The sequence below is a fragment of the Xyrauchen texanus genome, chromosome 48 (genome assembly GCF_025860055.1).
Source record: "Xyrauchen texanus isolate HMW12.3.18 chromosome 48, RBS_HiC_50CHRs, whole genome shotgun sequence".
Lineage (NCBI taxonomy): Eukaryota > Metazoa > Chordata > Actinopteri > Cypriniformes > Catostomidae > Xyrauchen > Xyrauchen texanus.
Window position 1 is genome coordinate 11,398,178 of NC_068323.1, and position 14,872 is coordinate 11,413,049.

At 38.2% G+C, this 14,872-nt stretch overlaps 1 protein-coding gene across 2 annotated transcripts in view; it reads left to right on the forward strand.

Moving 5' to 3' along the window:
- Positions 1 to 14,139, forward strand: part of LOC127639966 (glypican-1-like) — a 40,214-nt gene extending 26,075 nt beyond the window's left edge. The window contains exons 2-9 of one of the 2 annotated variants that reach the window (XM_052122326.1): positions 4,028 to 4,186; positions 6,329 to 6,726; positions 9,007 to 9,172; positions 9,755 to 9,885; positions 10,673 to 10,810; positions 11,232 to 11,362; positions 12,253 to 12,428; positions 13,233 to 14,139. In XM_052122326.1, the coding sequence (XP_051978286.1) occupies positions 4,028 to 4,186; positions 6,329 to 6,726; positions 9,007 to 9,172; positions 9,755 to 9,885; positions 10,673 to 10,810; positions 11,232 to 11,362; positions 12,253 to 12,428; positions 13,233 to 13,441 (1,508 nt within the window). In that variant the 3' untranslated portion in view covers positions 13,442 to 14,139. The remainder of the gene's footprint in view (positions 1 to 4,027; positions 4,187 to 6,328; positions 6,727 to 9,006; positions 9,173 to 9,754; positions 9,886 to 10,672; positions 10,811 to 11,231; positions 11,363 to 12,252; positions 12,429 to 13,232) is intronic. The other variant, XM_052122327.1, reaches the window with a different exon arrangement.
- The last annotated feature ends 733 nt before the right edge of the window (positions 14,140 to 14,872 follow it).

Sequence of the window (14,872 nt, forward strand, 5' to 3'; positions counted from 1 at the left end):
CATATACACACTGCATGCTGCCGAAATAGTATGAGTAGTATGGAAGCATGCTTTTCAGAACTCAGCATTTGTTTCTCTCTTGTCTCTTTCCTTTTCTCTCCATCTCACTTTTCCCCTTTGTCTCTTTTCTGTCTATGTGACATTCCCATGCAGTTTATGTGCAAAGCATCATTCCAGTTCCAACAATAATGTCTTACGAATTGCGCATACATGGTTGAGTTGGAATGGCATACTACCATACTACTCGTACCATTTCTGCCATAGACACATATGGCAAAAGTAGTAAGAGAAGTATGGGTAGTATGCCATTCCGAACTCAGCATATGTTTGTGCATTCATGGGTATGTGGGCAAATGCCGCTGCAGATTCTTCTGCAGAAAAGCCTCATCTGTCTTGTATCTCACAGTCCCTCGTCGGTGAGCATTGATATGCAGGCCACACTTCCGTGCCGCTCACTGACTCAAATGAAGGACTTGTGATGCTATGCGTAATGAGATTGAAGTCTTTTTAACACCACCAGACATCAGGCATGGACCGACACGCAAAATATGATCTTGGTATCCCGGTGCATTTATGTACAGCCGCGCATGTTTCAAATGAGATCGTTACATGCGGGCATGTGATTTAATGCAGCGGAGCGTGTTTGAACCTTGTCTTGGAAGCTTACAACCCCACAATGACAGAGAGAGAGAGAGAGAGAGAGAGAGAGAGTGAGAGAGAGATAAGCTGTAAGATAAAAGATATATATTACAGATCCTTTCCAAAAATGTTCCATGATAACCACAGTTTTCCAACAAAATCCATCATTTTCCATCAACATGCCATAGTTGCACAGTTATTGTTACTACTGTAAAATCATAATAAATTAATATGGAATCTCTGTCAAACAGTGTAAGGGGCCGTTCACACCAAACATGCATAGTGTATACTAGATGCAGCATTACATGTAGAACAGAGTGCAGGTGTTAGGGTTAGGGTTACCCTAATTTCTTTTTAACTTGACTCAGAGTCCAATAAATGTGGCACTCCTGTGCGAGACGCTAACAAATTTAAAACAGTGAGATGCAGCTTAACAGTTAAAAACGTCTGTCTAGCATATGTCTACATAGCAAATATGCGTTCGGTGTGAACAGCCCCTAAGACGTTTTTAAGTACCATGGCAACACAGTGGCGGTTGCACTTTATTTTACATTATGTGTACTTTTTAAGTATACTTAAAGTGTTCCTAGTATGTTCTTAATATGGGTTAAGGTTAGAGTTGGGGTTAGGTTTAGGGTTAGTACCTAGTAATTACTATAGTTGTAATTATACTGTATAGTATGTAAATGTAGAACAGTACAGTAAAATAAAGTGATAACCTTATGGCAATACCATGTTTTTGGCACATGTACCATTTTAGTACCATTTAATTCTTTAAAATACATTGGCGTACCATGTAAATGCCATTGTATATATCCAGTATTTTCAACCAGGGTCCCCTGGGGTTCAATGAAGGTACTGGAGGGGGTCCGTAATAATTTCGATATTGAAAAGATTTGAGAGTTTCTGTATATCCTTCACCATACTTTATTTCTGGATAAATCAAATATTGTATAAAAGACTGTATACTGATGCACTTAAGGGTGTGCAGTCTAGGCAAAAATGCATTAGCACAAAAAACATTTCCAAGTACTAAACTGCAGATACACATGAGATCTCATCGAATGGCACTCAGGTTGACCATAACATGGTGAAAGTGAGTTTTCAACCCCCTCTGCTACAGTCTTACCTCGGTGAATACATAAAATTGTGCTTCTCTGTGATTTTCCGCTCTCGCTGCAGTCAGCCAGCATAAAAAATGCATGGCAGCTATAGAATCTTGCGCTCCAGTTCCCAAAGCCATGACCCCAAGACAGGTTCAGCTGGGAAAGTTGTTTGCTAAATGTCAAGACTGACCCAGTGTTTTATATGGTAACACACACAGGCCATAACTGCTTTGTAAAGATTGTACACAATCATCCAGGAGCAACAAAATGCAAATTGCTTTTATGCAAATTCATGTGTATCCACATGTATCCTTAATTGACACAATTGAGCCGAATTCCACTTGCCTGGAAGCCCTCGATCAAGTTTGTATGACGTATTGTTTCGTGATCTTTTCACTCAGACATTAGTGTTGCCCAGTGTTGGGAATTAATTAACTAAATGTGCTACTAACTACATACTTAAGGAGGGTGACCATAGTTGAACTATTTTCAAAATGGAGCAACTTTTGCTGTAACAAACCTTTATTTCCCAACCTGTAGTGATTTGTTTGGACCATTAAATTTGCCTGCACAATATGATCACAATATGAAATTAGCATGCTGCTTCTGAATATTCATGTCCCCTGAAAATGACTCCATTCTGACAAGTACCGTCCCCTGTCGGACATTTTTGCATCAATTTAATCATGTTCACCTTTCCCTGTGGCACTACTGATCTCCGAGACATTGGTTCTGGTCCCATGAAAACCAGGAAGTACGTTGTAAATGCGTTCACATAAACAAGTTGAGCGCAATTCGGAGGTTGAGTTTTTGCTCTAAATTTAAAGTTTTACTCCTTTGACAGTTAGCTTTAGGGTTGGGTTTGGGTTATGCTGTAGAGTCAATAAAATATGCATTCCTGTTGACTATTACATCATTTCTGACAAAATAAAAAATACAACTCGCTTTTGGTGCCACCTTGTGGCCATTTCACCTCAACAAAACTTCCAGCTTCGGCTACTGGGGGCAATATACATTTATTGTTATATAAAACGTATTTATTACATTAAATATACAAAATTATGTAATATTTAGTTAAATGCAGCTGTTTATCATTGCGTTTTCAACTTATGCCTCCTACACACTACAGGACTTTGAAAGACGTTGGATCGTGGTACCGTTCATATTACACAACTGTCTGTCTTGTCACGGAAGTCGTAGCGTTTTCAAATTACACAACGAATCGGCGACAGGGGTGAACACATTACAAAACATTTCACTATTGATGAATCCCCGACGACTCTGCCTGGACTCCAAATTATGTTTCACAACAGATTACACGTGAGAAGTGATACGAGATACGAAACAAATGCATGATCATATGTTATGCGTTTCAGAATATGATGTGTATGTTTTTAATCATATTTTACTGGTTACAATATCTACCTATTTGCTTACCTGACTGTCCAAGAGAATTGGCCATTTCTCTCCAACTCTTCTCTTTCTCCACCCGGTTGTGGTACAGTTAAGAGGAAACGTCAAATAGTCGCTGGTGCTCCTGCCAATGTTCCACTAATCTTTCCTTCATTTCTTCGGTCCAATGAGACTTTCTTGATTCCGCAGACATGCTAGTTGATGCTCTGTTGCAGGTACATCAGGACTCCTCCCACTGAAACTTCCCGTGCCCCATTTCTTGCTCTTCACATTGCGCGATTTGGAATCGCAGACGGGTCCAGATATTTAACATGCTAGATATCTCGCTGACATCGGCGATGCTTTGGCACGTCTCTCAAATCGCGTCTTTGATAATTCATACATTGCGATCTTTGTTCACGGGAGTGAGCTCCGATTTATCAGGCTTTTTTCGACGATCTCCACAAAACTGCTGGCGAGCGAAAATCGGGCTTAAAATCATGTAGTGTAAACTCAGCATAGTTACATCAATTGTATCGTTTTCTTGTTTTATTGGTGGTATTAAGTGTAAAATGGATCCGTTCAAATGCTTTTACCCTAATTGAGATCCTCATTGTGTATATATATATAAAGAGAGAGAGAGAGAGAGAGAGAGAGAGAGAGAGAGAGAGAGAGAGAGAAAGAGAGCAGTATATACTGTATATATGAGATCCATCTATCTTTGTTAAAGCTTTTTTGAAAAATGGTCAACCTTTTCATCAACGTTCAGTTTAAGATAAGTTTCAAACCTTATAGAACTTGACGCATGATATCTTTTGAGTAATAGCTGTCTTGGTGTCATAACTAGGTTAAAAAGCTTAAATCATGTTATCTTTTGATTCCATTTGCAGGGGAACATCTTCGAATCTGTCCGCAGGGCTACACCTGCTGCACCAGTGCCATGGAGGAGACGTTGTCAAACCTGAGCCGCCGGGAGTTTGAGGGTCTGGTCAGGGAAGCAGGACGCTCCATACAGGCCTCGCTCAATGCCCAGTACAGAACATTCGACAGTGAGTTCTCACCTCAGACGCACACATCCGTAGTCTTGCAATTGGTCAGATTTCATAAGTCTTCCAGGGCATATTGTCTTGCCACTTCTTACATGTCTGTTTAGTTTTCCCAAACTGGAAAAATGAAGAAACTTTTGCCAGTGTGGTACCTCAAAATGGTACCTCAATTATCTTTTCACATTCAAAGTGAACTGCCAGGAATGTTAGCTGTATGCTTAATAAGCAAGATGATTTTCAAATGAACCTTAGACTGTTTCTTAAGTAGTCATTTCTCCACCAAGCGTGTAAAATTGAGGAAGAACAGAACGCTGACTGCAGGAAATGAGGTTTCGAGGTTTTACAGTGTACTAGTACTGTGATGGACCGCTGTCCTATCCAGAGCGATAGTTTACAAAACTTCATCTGCTTTTAGTTAACATTTTTCCTTTACTCTTCTACGACTTTAACTGCATCAGGGTTAATGAATGTAAAGGGTGAGGGATTTGCAGCACTTTGAAGCCCAAACTCTCTTCTGGTTTGTGTCATCGTAAGTGTAGATTAAAGAAAAATTCTGAAGCTCATGTGCTTTCACACCGAGTGGGCCTCATGGGGCAATTACAGCAGGGTTTTTTTTATGGCATTTTACTGCAGTGCAGCATTTAACCATGATAAACGATAGTGACGGCCAATAATGATTAGAGATTTTGATGGAGGCACTCAATTTCCTGACCCTGGATCAGATACTTACTGCAATAAAGGTATAGGGTGGTGGTGCAGTGTAATGCATAAATAATATGAAAATTGTTTTTATTTATATTTCAATTTATTTTTGTTTTTTTCAGTTTCTTAATTACTTTTGTAATATATTGTTCATGACTTTCCTTTCAAACTACTGGTGTTTTCATGTTGTGTGGAAATCTGTATCTACACTGGTGAACAGCACACTGCAAAAATATCTATTTAATAATTTAAATATCTAAACATATTTAAAAGTTGCATTTATGCAAAACATGCTTTTCCATGAGCACTTAACCAGTCACAAAATGTTTTTTGATATATACTCTTTTTACATTTGAATCTGTTTTGAATACTATTCTGATGCCAATAAAATGTTGTAATATGGCACTTTTCATACCACTGTATCCTTAAATTTACCTGAAGCAAAATTACATAAGATATTAAGTCTTGTTTTCAGTTAATTCACAAAATGTGGTGAAGTTTATGCCTAACAGTTATTAATTTTCTCATTAAAAGGTTTTACTCCTAAAAAAATGAATTGTAATTTTGAAACATTTGTATAAAATCATAAGCACTCACATGAGATGAGTAACCTAATAACTGCTGTTTTACTCTCCTCAAGGTGATAGCCACGGTCTCATGACGTTAATGTTGAATACCAAAGAAAATATTTTTGATTGACGGCTCATTTCTTAAAAAAAAAAAAGAAGCAAAAAAGGCAATTTTTTGGTTTTATAGCAGAAATGTGAAGCTTCTAAATTTATAAAAACACATATTAATACTTCTCTTAAACTCATGTATAATTTGAGCTGAAAAAAAAATCTCTTTTGCAAGATTAAATGGTTTACAGTGTTATGTGGTCATAGCAACCAAGTTGTAAAATTGGATATAACTTGTTAAACAATTTATCACACTAAAATCATGTTAAACACAAATTGTTTACGTCTTGCGGCTATACTTTTGAAACAGTGAGTATTTTAATGTTAACAGATTGGCCCCATTCACTTCCTAGGTTTTTGCTTTTTTTTTTTTCTTTTTAGGAAAAGGAGGGACAAGTCAAAATAAATTGTTTTTGCTCAACTTGTATTGAACCCAGAATATTCCTTTAATCTCAGAAATCGCCCTGTTATTGAATACTTACACTGAGGGATTTATCACTTACGGCATCAATAACTGAAAACTGTTGTGTCTGAATGATGCTTCATCCATGCCCCTAGCCATCAGTGTATGACATACATAAAAAATTACTGAATGCACCTTTAAAACAAGAAAAAATTATTTGCCAAAGAGGTAAGGAAATCTCACTACATTTTGATAGATTTCTCTTATATCTGGTCATTTTGCTTCTCAAGTAAATTCATAATTCATTTCAATGGAGTCAGTTTTACGACATCCTTGAAAAATGCAAATTTGTTATCCTTGCAGCCTACTTCCTGGAACTTCTAAATGGCTCTGAACGGTGGCTGGAGGAGGCTTTCGTGGCAGCTCTGGGGGATCTGTACCGGCCTAACGCGGGAGTGTTTCGCGATCTCTATGCTGACCTGCGGCGGTATTACAGCGGCACTGCTCTAAACCTCGAGGAGGTTTTGGACGAGTTCTGGATGAGGCTCCTGGAACGTCTTTTGAAGGTGTCCGACCCCGAGACCGCCTCCCTGCTCTCTGATGACTTCCTGGAGTGTGCCTCCAAGCAAACAGAGACCTTGCGTCCTTTTGGTGATGCTCCGCGAGAACTGAAGTCCAAGCTGGTGCAGGCTTTCATTGCCGCTCGGGCGTTTGTCCAAGGCCTTAATGTGGCGGGAGAGATTGTACGGAAGGTGTCTCAGGTACTGTAGTATTGTTCTTTAATGCAGAACATTTTTATTTGTCCTCTCTACATGATGATACTTGAATACTAAACCTACTAGATAAATAATCCAGTCATCCTCAGTGCTCTTGCAGATCACTGCAAATTGTGCTCCAGAATCAGTAGTTTGATCCAGATTTCCTTCTTCCTTAATGAGTTTTCCAGTGTGAGTTGCCGAGTTAAGTTTGCACCAAATACCATGGATTCTTCTCCAAATCAGTGAGTCTCTCACATGCCTTTTGGGCAAATACAAGCAAAGAAGTGATAACAAAAGCTTCCTTCTTCCACCCTCCCATACAAGCAAGATTCATGAAGTGTGCTTTGCTATTGTCTCATGCACAGTTTATTCCATCTCTCTTGTGGAGAACTGGCAAATTCCTTAGGGTCGCCAAACTTCTTGTCCAAACTGTCTGTTTTGGAGGAAGTTCAGTTCTGGGAAGATTTGCAGTTCTATAATTTCTCACATATTTAATGATAGACCTCACAGTGCTTCAAGGTATAATGAATATTCAAAGTTGTCCTAGATCTGCCAATAATGATCCTTGGTCTTTGTGGTATAGTGTTGCCTTGGAAATGGAAGTGTTGTTTTTCTCAAATAACAGGTGTATATGACCTAATAGAGTTCTATGGGTCTTACATCAATGCATCTTTGTTCCATTCTCAACCAAATGTAACTGAGAAAGTCTGTGGATGGTGAATGTTTTTTCTTTTTTTAGACATGACTAAATCTATAAAAACTGAGCATGAGGAAACTGGCTAAATCAAGAGGCATTTGTTGAACGCAGACATACTTGTTTGAATTAACTTGCTTGTAACTCTATAGGTAGTCTGTTTGCTTTAACTCTCCTGGGCTGTTCTGTCAAATGGTTTCCTCATCAGAGTGGTACAGGATTTTGGACTTTTCCTAGACTTGCAATCTGTAAAAAAAAAATAATAATAATATTTATTTGATTCGAAAATGTGACACCTTTGTTGTTTGCGGTCAAAATTGACCGACCATAGGAAATTAATGGGAGAGACCCTAAAGAGACTTTGTTTTTGATTTGTCAAATAAAATCAATAAATCACCCACAGTGCCATTCATAAACATACAGAAATGAAGAGGTGGGACTATAAAACATCCTGAGTGCAACACACACATAAATGAATTGGTGAGACTATAACAAAGAGCAATTTTGTACAGGTAAATAAGATCTAAATAACATAAAATCCCAAAAGAAGCACATCATTTTATTGTTATTATTTCAGGGAAGAAGAAATGTTAACATTTCCTTAAAAAAAAAAAAAAGAAACCCTATTCCTGTACAGTTTCCATTCAAAAATGACTGCAAACAACCAAGGTGTCGACCTTTATTGAACAGCCTAGGAGGGATAAAAGAGGGGAAATACATTAAAGTGCCTTTCTTGCAGAGATCGTTGGTCAAAATCCAAACGTATAGATTTTTAACCTGCTGTGAAACTATTGTTAAGGATCTACAATATCAAGACAAGTGACTAAACTGCAGCATTCCTAATGATTTTCGCCCCACAGTCCCACATGGAAAATCAGTTCAAGTCCTTAGTGGATATCCTACGCTTTCCTACAACTCCCAGCTGCTTTGACAGATGAAAGTAGGGCACAATGGTACATCTCTGTTCTTTAAGGGATTTCTAACAGCATTGGAGTCTCCTGGTGAAGAACCCTTTGGAGATTCCTGCTGAGAAGACCTAAATTCTTGCTGATGTTGAGAATATATCAGTTCGGAATTTTGCGTATCTTGTAGAAATTGCTATGAGTAAAACGTCTCGTGTTGACATATGTAAAAGTTTAAACTCGCTTTCTAGAATCACGACCTTGCTGCATAGCACATGTGGAGAGATTAGCATGCCTTGAACATGAATGCATTCATTCTATGATGTTTGCGAGTTCACACGGTCTAATCAAACCATGAAAATGGATTAGTTCACACAATAAGGCGATTATATTGGAGTTGCCTTGGGCTAATATACAGCATGATTAGTTTGCCTTCTATACTTGGCTTTCCCAAAAGACTTCAAAGTTCCCTAAAAGTTTTCATTACTGTTTGCATCAAGCAAATGACCTGAATTGAAATGCATGTAATATGCAAAGCTGGAAGCAATTAGGAAAGCATGCGAACTTCCTTACAGCTAGTTCTTACAAGTTTACAGGTGTTTGTGTGTATTGTACTAACAGCAATTTTTTAATTTACTAACCCCACAGGAGTGAATGAAACCCTACTGATGAGCCCCTTTCCTACAGGTTCCTCTGAGTCCGGAGTGTAATCGTGCCATTATGAAGCTGGTGTACTGCCCGCATTGTCGAAGCCTTGGTTCAGTCAAACCTTGCGTCAACTACTGCAAGAACGTCATGAAGGGCTGCCTGGCCAATCAAGCTGACCTAGACACTGAGTGGCAGAGCCTTTTAGGTAAGGCTGATTCAAATACAGCATCTTGTTTTGTCCAAACAATCCATAACCACTACAAGCAACGTTTGACAAGACATTTGGTCGGTTGCTTGACTTTAATTTTTTTTGTGTTGTGCTGGGTAAATATGTTCTAACTGATTGTGATTTTTTGGTTTATGTATTTTTGTATCAGTAAGTACATTTAGAAACTACAGTGGGTTTTTGCATTGTCGAGCAACAGTCGAGCCTCATCTGTCAGTATACATGACACAATGCATTATCGAATATTTGAAGGAAGGACGACAAACACGCTTGGTTAAATACAAGTTGCACGTCACCTGTCTTTCAGAGGACGCATGTGCAAACCCCAACTGTGGATGAACCTGAGCGACAATCGTATTATCTCTTTGCAAAATTGGACTACGATTTCAGACATTTACATGACATTTTAAAAAACGAATGATTGTTTAGTCTTACCGAAATCTAACTTTTAAAGTGCATGTAAACAACGTCTGAGAACAGATCAATTACGCTGGAAACTTGTATGATGCACCTGGTCTAACTTTCTCTATCTCAAACACACTTTTTGTATTTCTCGACCAGAAACCATGCTACAGGTGGCCTCCAGTTTTGGTGCCGAGCCCAGTATGGACACGGTGATCTATTCCATTCCTGTGAGAATCTCAGAGGCTGTTCTCACCATGCAGGAGAATATGGAGATCTATAAAAGCAAGGTAAAAACAGTTGAATGAATTATCTTTTTTAACTTATGTGCTTGGGTCAGGTTATTATATAAAACCTATACATTTCTTAAAAATCATATAATGACAAAAATAACCAGTTGATGGTTGCAGAGATCCGCTAAGACATTCCTTGTTGTAACAAGATGAATTTGTGTGTGTGTGTGTGTGTGTGTGTGTGTGTGTGTGTGTGTGTGTGTGTGTGTGTGTGTGTGTGTTCTGCATTGTGGATGTGTAATGGTCACACCCATCATTTGAGTTTGTGTGTTCTACTATATGTTGTGGCAGAATTATTGATTTTATTTGACAAATTCCAAAGAATTGCTCTGTGTTATAGTCTTGCCCATTCATTTCCTATAGTCGGTCAAATTTGATGGCGAACAACACAAGTGTCACTTTTTTCACGCAGCCTAAACTCATTTAATCCAGTCCAAAAAATGTTTGTGCGTTCAGGTGGCAAATTTAGAAACAGTTACCATGCCTTGAGCCACTCAGCTTAAGTATACCATTTTTATGAAATAAATCAAAAGAACATCTTTTGTTTAATGGATGGTCAATGTTACAAATGTGCTTGTAGTTCATTAGTGGCAAAAAATAGTGCAGAATCTTCCATATTTTTTCTGCATTTTACATCATAACTTTTTTTTTTTTTTCTTCAAATATTTCCAAATACTAAAACTTTATTTCCTGGAGTCAATGGAATTTTAATATGTTTGTATTGTGCACATTGAGTTTCTTGTTTGAAGTGTTATTTGTCTTGGACTATACTTGTGTGTTTCAGGTTTTTAAGGTTTGTGGGGACCGTGGTGAGGAAGGCACACCGAGCTCAGTATCTGATGAGCCAAAAAAGAAAGCAAACACAGTAACAGCCCTTGAATATAAACCCATCCCCAAAGCTGCAGCCAGACTTGAGGTACAGGTATGTGTGTATGCGTGCCAGCTACCAAGAGGGGACACTTGCCAAGTTTCAACTTATGCAATATTGTTTTAGTGTATGTGTGTGTGTGTGTGTGTGTGAGCATGTATTTATCACTTTGTATGGACCAAATGTCCCCATAAGGATAGTAAAACCCAACATTTTTGACCTTGTGGGGACATTTTATCGGTCCCCATGAGGAAAACAGCTTATAAATCATACTAAATTATGTTTTCTGAAAATGTAAAAATGCAGAAAGTTTTCTGTGAGGGTTAGGTTTAGGGGTAGGGTTAGGGGATAGAATACATAGTTTGTACAGTATAAAAACCATTATGTCTATGGAAAGTCCCCATAAAATATGGAAACACAACGTGTTTGTGTGTGTTTGTGTGTGTGTGTGTGTGTGTGTGTGTGTAATTTCCAGGTCACAGATGTGTCCAGTAAACTGAAGGAAATGCAGTTGTATTGGATCCAGCTCCCCTCCGCTCTCTGCAGTGGAAAAACAGCATCTACGGCCAGCAGTGACAAATGTTGGAATGGCATGACCAAAGCTAGGTATTACCAAATTATCTTTAATCCCAGTACCTTTAAAGTGGCCATTCACAACGAACGCATTTTTTCCCTCCTTTGCGCTATTTTTAAATTTGTTTATTTAAATATGCACTAGATGGACGAATTTGAACATTGCAAATTTTTTCAGTGTCTCTTTTTTACCAATAAGGTGGGAGTTCCAGTGTTGTGATGCCTCAATCAAAAACCAGTTGTCTCTTTTAACTGTACGGCAGGAATACAGTTGCCATATTTAGCGTTACAATGCCTCCCATTCATATGTGTATGAGTGACCAGTCTCATTCCCTAATAATGCCTTTGCGGCTTTTCATTTAGCTGGTCAGTACGTGTAATTTGCTGTTAATTTTGAGATAATTAATAAATGTACACAGCTCCTCAAGGCTAAATAGATCTGCGGGATTTTGATAGATGACGTTTTGGATGAATGCTCATTATGAATTTCTAAATCATTACACACAGTCGGTGCTTGCGGATTTCTGAAAACTGCGCTCCTCCCTCTTTTTGCAGCCAAAATTGTTACTCCCATTGTCGAAAACTGATGAAAAGTCATTAATCATTGGATGGGCTTTAGGTGTGTTTGTTTGTATGTATGAGGAAGAAAGTGCGTCCAAACAAACTTTTTTTGCTGCATGTATAAAACTAGTCCTAAAAATATCAGAACACTTTAGCAACTATGTGTTTTGTATAGGCATGCACAGTTACTATTTGTATTTATTTTTTGAAAATGTTATCATCTAGTATGAATAATTACTGTTGCACAAGACTGTTGTTTTTATCGGAGCAAGATTATAGTGTAAATTGCCAAAATATGATAAAATAACCATTACTAAAACATGAGTGATTGAAATGGTTATGGAAAATGGATTTATCTGCAGTTACCTCCCAGACGTCATGGGCGATGGACTAGCCAATCAGATTAATAACCCAGAGGTGGACATTGACATCACCAAACCAGACAGGATTATACGTCAACAGATTATGCTGCTGAAGATCATGTCTAATCGCCTGAAAAACGCCCTCAATGGCAACGATGTGGATTTTCAAGACACAAGTAAGGATCTAAAAGTGCAAATCTGTGAAATAATGTAAAGGACATTTCAGGGGGAAAAAAAATACTTTTTGACTTAAAGTAATTACAGTAACTAATTACTTTGTAACCAGATAACACCCAACAGTGCTCACGAAACACTGATAGAACGATTTTTTTAGTCGTTTGTACAACCATTCTTACGTTAATTGTTCCACTGAATTATTTTTATGGTAAATTCATAGTAGCAATATTTTAAAGATCCCATGAAATCACTTGAATGGTTGTTTAATTTCATGTGTTGACATATTTCCAATTGAAACAGGACGTTTGGGCGGGAAGTATCGAAGTCTTCATCCCTTTTTTTCTAAATAGCCAATAGCATTTAGTTACGTTGCGCCATTTTATGCCATGCACCACGAGTTACTTGCTAGTCAGTTGCAGGTGGTATTAGTGGGAGGGACATTCTCATTTTAGAGGGTATTTGATTGGACAAAACTCTTCTTTAGTGTAGGATGAGTCATCAATATTTTTGGTACATTTTCCCAGAAGAGATAGACTGTGAGTTTGAAATGCATATTTCTACTTATGGTTAATTTTGTCAACTTTTAGGAGGACACTAGCATATAAATGTCATCAAAGCTAATAGATAAAGCTACAAAACACCTATTTTGATTTCATGGGGTCTTCAGCATCTTCGCAATAGCAGATCATATAATTTGCGTCCTGACGTAAGCTGTAATTTCACGTAACTATGGCATTTTGTTACTGTTTGTAACCTATTTTGCACCCAAGTGTTTACCATCTTTTTCCATGATGTGCCTCTAGGTGATGATTTCAGTGGCTCAGGAAGTGGTACGTGTGCGGACCACCTTTGCGTCCACGGTAGGCCACCAGTCTTTGGGCCGAAAACTGACAGGCCCAAACTCTACGCCTATGGCCCTGAAAACAAAAAAGTCAAAAGCAATGGCAACCAGATTCAGCCTTCTATCATCTTACTGGTTGTGTTACTTGCAAGTCTGCTGCTGAGACGGTAATGGAGACACAGTACCACTAAATCAAACTTTGGAATCCGGATCAGGAAATTTGGATAGGGTGGAGACAGAACATGGAATGTTATAAATAAAAGGATTAGAAAAAATGAGAAATGGTGAGCTATTAAAATTGCCAAAAGAAAAAACAAAACCATGCGAGTGAATGGACATTTTATTTCCTGACATGAAAATAGCTGGAAATGGAATTTTGTTTTTTGTTTTTGTTATGTTTTGTAATACACGTCAGAATTTAAGCACTGACTTGTTGCATCAATTGACATCTTGCTTTTTTTTTTTTAACCTTTGAATGTAAAAAGATGAACTGGATAGGAAGAATTCTGTTTTAAATTAAAGGGGTCATGACATGAGAAACCAAATTTGCCTTGATCTTTTGGTATATAAGAGGTCTTTGTATCATTAAAACGTCCTGCAAGTTTAATATTTTAAGACGTCCTCCCCATTCTAAACGAATCATTTATTTAATCAAGCTCAAAATACAGCTCGTTCTGGATTCATGGTTAGAAGTGGCGTGTCGGTTAGAAGTGACGTACCAGCGTTTGCATATGACCGCCTCCAGCACAAGATAACTACGCTTTAAGCGCAAGACTACGCTCATTTCAGTATCGCCGTGCGCCTCACAAGTGTTCAGTCGATGGACAGCGAGCTCTGACAGAGACTACTTGTGCACAGGAAAATTACGATGCCACACAGATGTGCTGTTCCTGGCTGTGGTCAAACAAAACCTCTGAATAAGCTGCCGAAAGATCCAGGCGTCAGGGAAAAATGGATGCAGTTTATTTTTTGCGGACGACCCAGTCACGGCAGTGTTAACTTAAGCGTTTGTTCTGTACATTTTAAGGATGACTGTTTTGAGAACAAATCTCAATATGATGCTGGCTTTGCCAGAAAACTGTTGCTCAAAGATAAGTCCGTGCCGACTATTCTGGGAACAACGACGACGCAAACTGTAAGTAATCTATTTTAAACTTTAAACTACTTTTTAAAGCGCAATTTCATTCATTATGAATAATCACAGTGTTTTTACTTAGTTTACTTGCATATTGTTCTGGCTGGGAGCGTCAATAATTGATACATAGGCACTGACGTTAGCCAATCATAACAGTGGGCGTTAACACTGAAGTCTTAAATGGAAAACGACCCCAAAACAGACTGTTTGAATCAGAGGATGAGAAACAGGGTGGGAAAAGGTCATAAATCACTAGATTTTAAAAGTTTTTCTTAAAAGAAAATATATTAATACTATAATTGCACCTAAGGGAACATAATAATACAATAAAAAAAACCATGTCATGACCCCTTTAACAATATGAGGATTTCAGCCACCTACGCGACTTTGATTTATCTGCTTATAAAGTCACTCAGACACCAACTATACCAAGTCATCTTGTGGTTTATGTCACCATACTTGAGTTA